The sequence below is a fragment of the Solanum stenotomum genome, unplaced genomic scaffold, assembly GCF_019186545.1.
Source record: "Solanum stenotomum isolate F172 unplaced genomic scaffold, ASM1918654v1 scaffold20520, whole genome shotgun sequence".
NCBI classification, from domain to species: Eukaryota; Viridiplantae; Streptophyta; class Magnoliopsida; order Solanales; family Solanaceae; genus Solanum; species Solanum stenotomum.
Genome location: NW_026026085.1, coordinates 1 through 522, shown reverse-complemented (window position 1 = coordinate 522; position 522 = coordinate 1). Strand labels below are relative to the sequence as shown.

Sequence of the window (522 nt, the reverse complement as noted above, 5' to 3'; positions counted from 1 at the left end):
AAGTATGAATGGCATCTGTGTGTTTACCAAGCCAAATCAAAATGTTGTTATGGACATACTCTTTTCGTTTCCTCTTTTGGTGAAGAAACTTTCTCAATCATTGAAAGTTTTGATCCAGTAATTGAAGTTAGTTATTGCAATTGAAGTCCTTTTTTATAGAGTACCCAATCTCATTATTTGCTTGATTGGGTCATTATGCAGGTATTAATACAGGTATGAATTATAATTCTGGATATGGAACTGGAACATATGGTTCTTATGGTGGTGGCTATGGAAGCGGAAGCACATACGGAAGTGGTTTGTATGGAAACAGTATGTACAGAGGAGGTTATGGTGGACTTGCAGGCGGTGGCATGTATGGTGGAGGAATGTACAATAGTGGGTATGGTGGCTCAATGGGAGGTTATGGCATGGGCGGTATGGGCGGCATGGGCGGCATGGGCATGGGACCCTATGGGGACCAAGATCCAAATAATCCATATGGTGCTCCACCTTCTCCACCAGGCTTTTGGGTCTCCTTCA

The 522-nt window shown here is 42.9% G+C and overlaps 1 protein-coding gene across 1 annotated transcript; it reads left to right on the top strand.

Moving 5' to 3' along the window:
• Positions 1–173: 173 nt before the first annotated feature.
• Positions 174–516, top strand: LOC125850905 (peroxisomal membrane protein 13-like; the record flags this gene model as incomplete). The annotated part of the gene is made up of 1 exon (XM_049530735.1): positions 174–516. A coding segment is annotated over exon 1 (301 nt), but the record flags the coding sequence as incomplete, so codon positions are not given.
• Between the last annotated feature and the right edge of the window lie 6 nt (positions 517–522).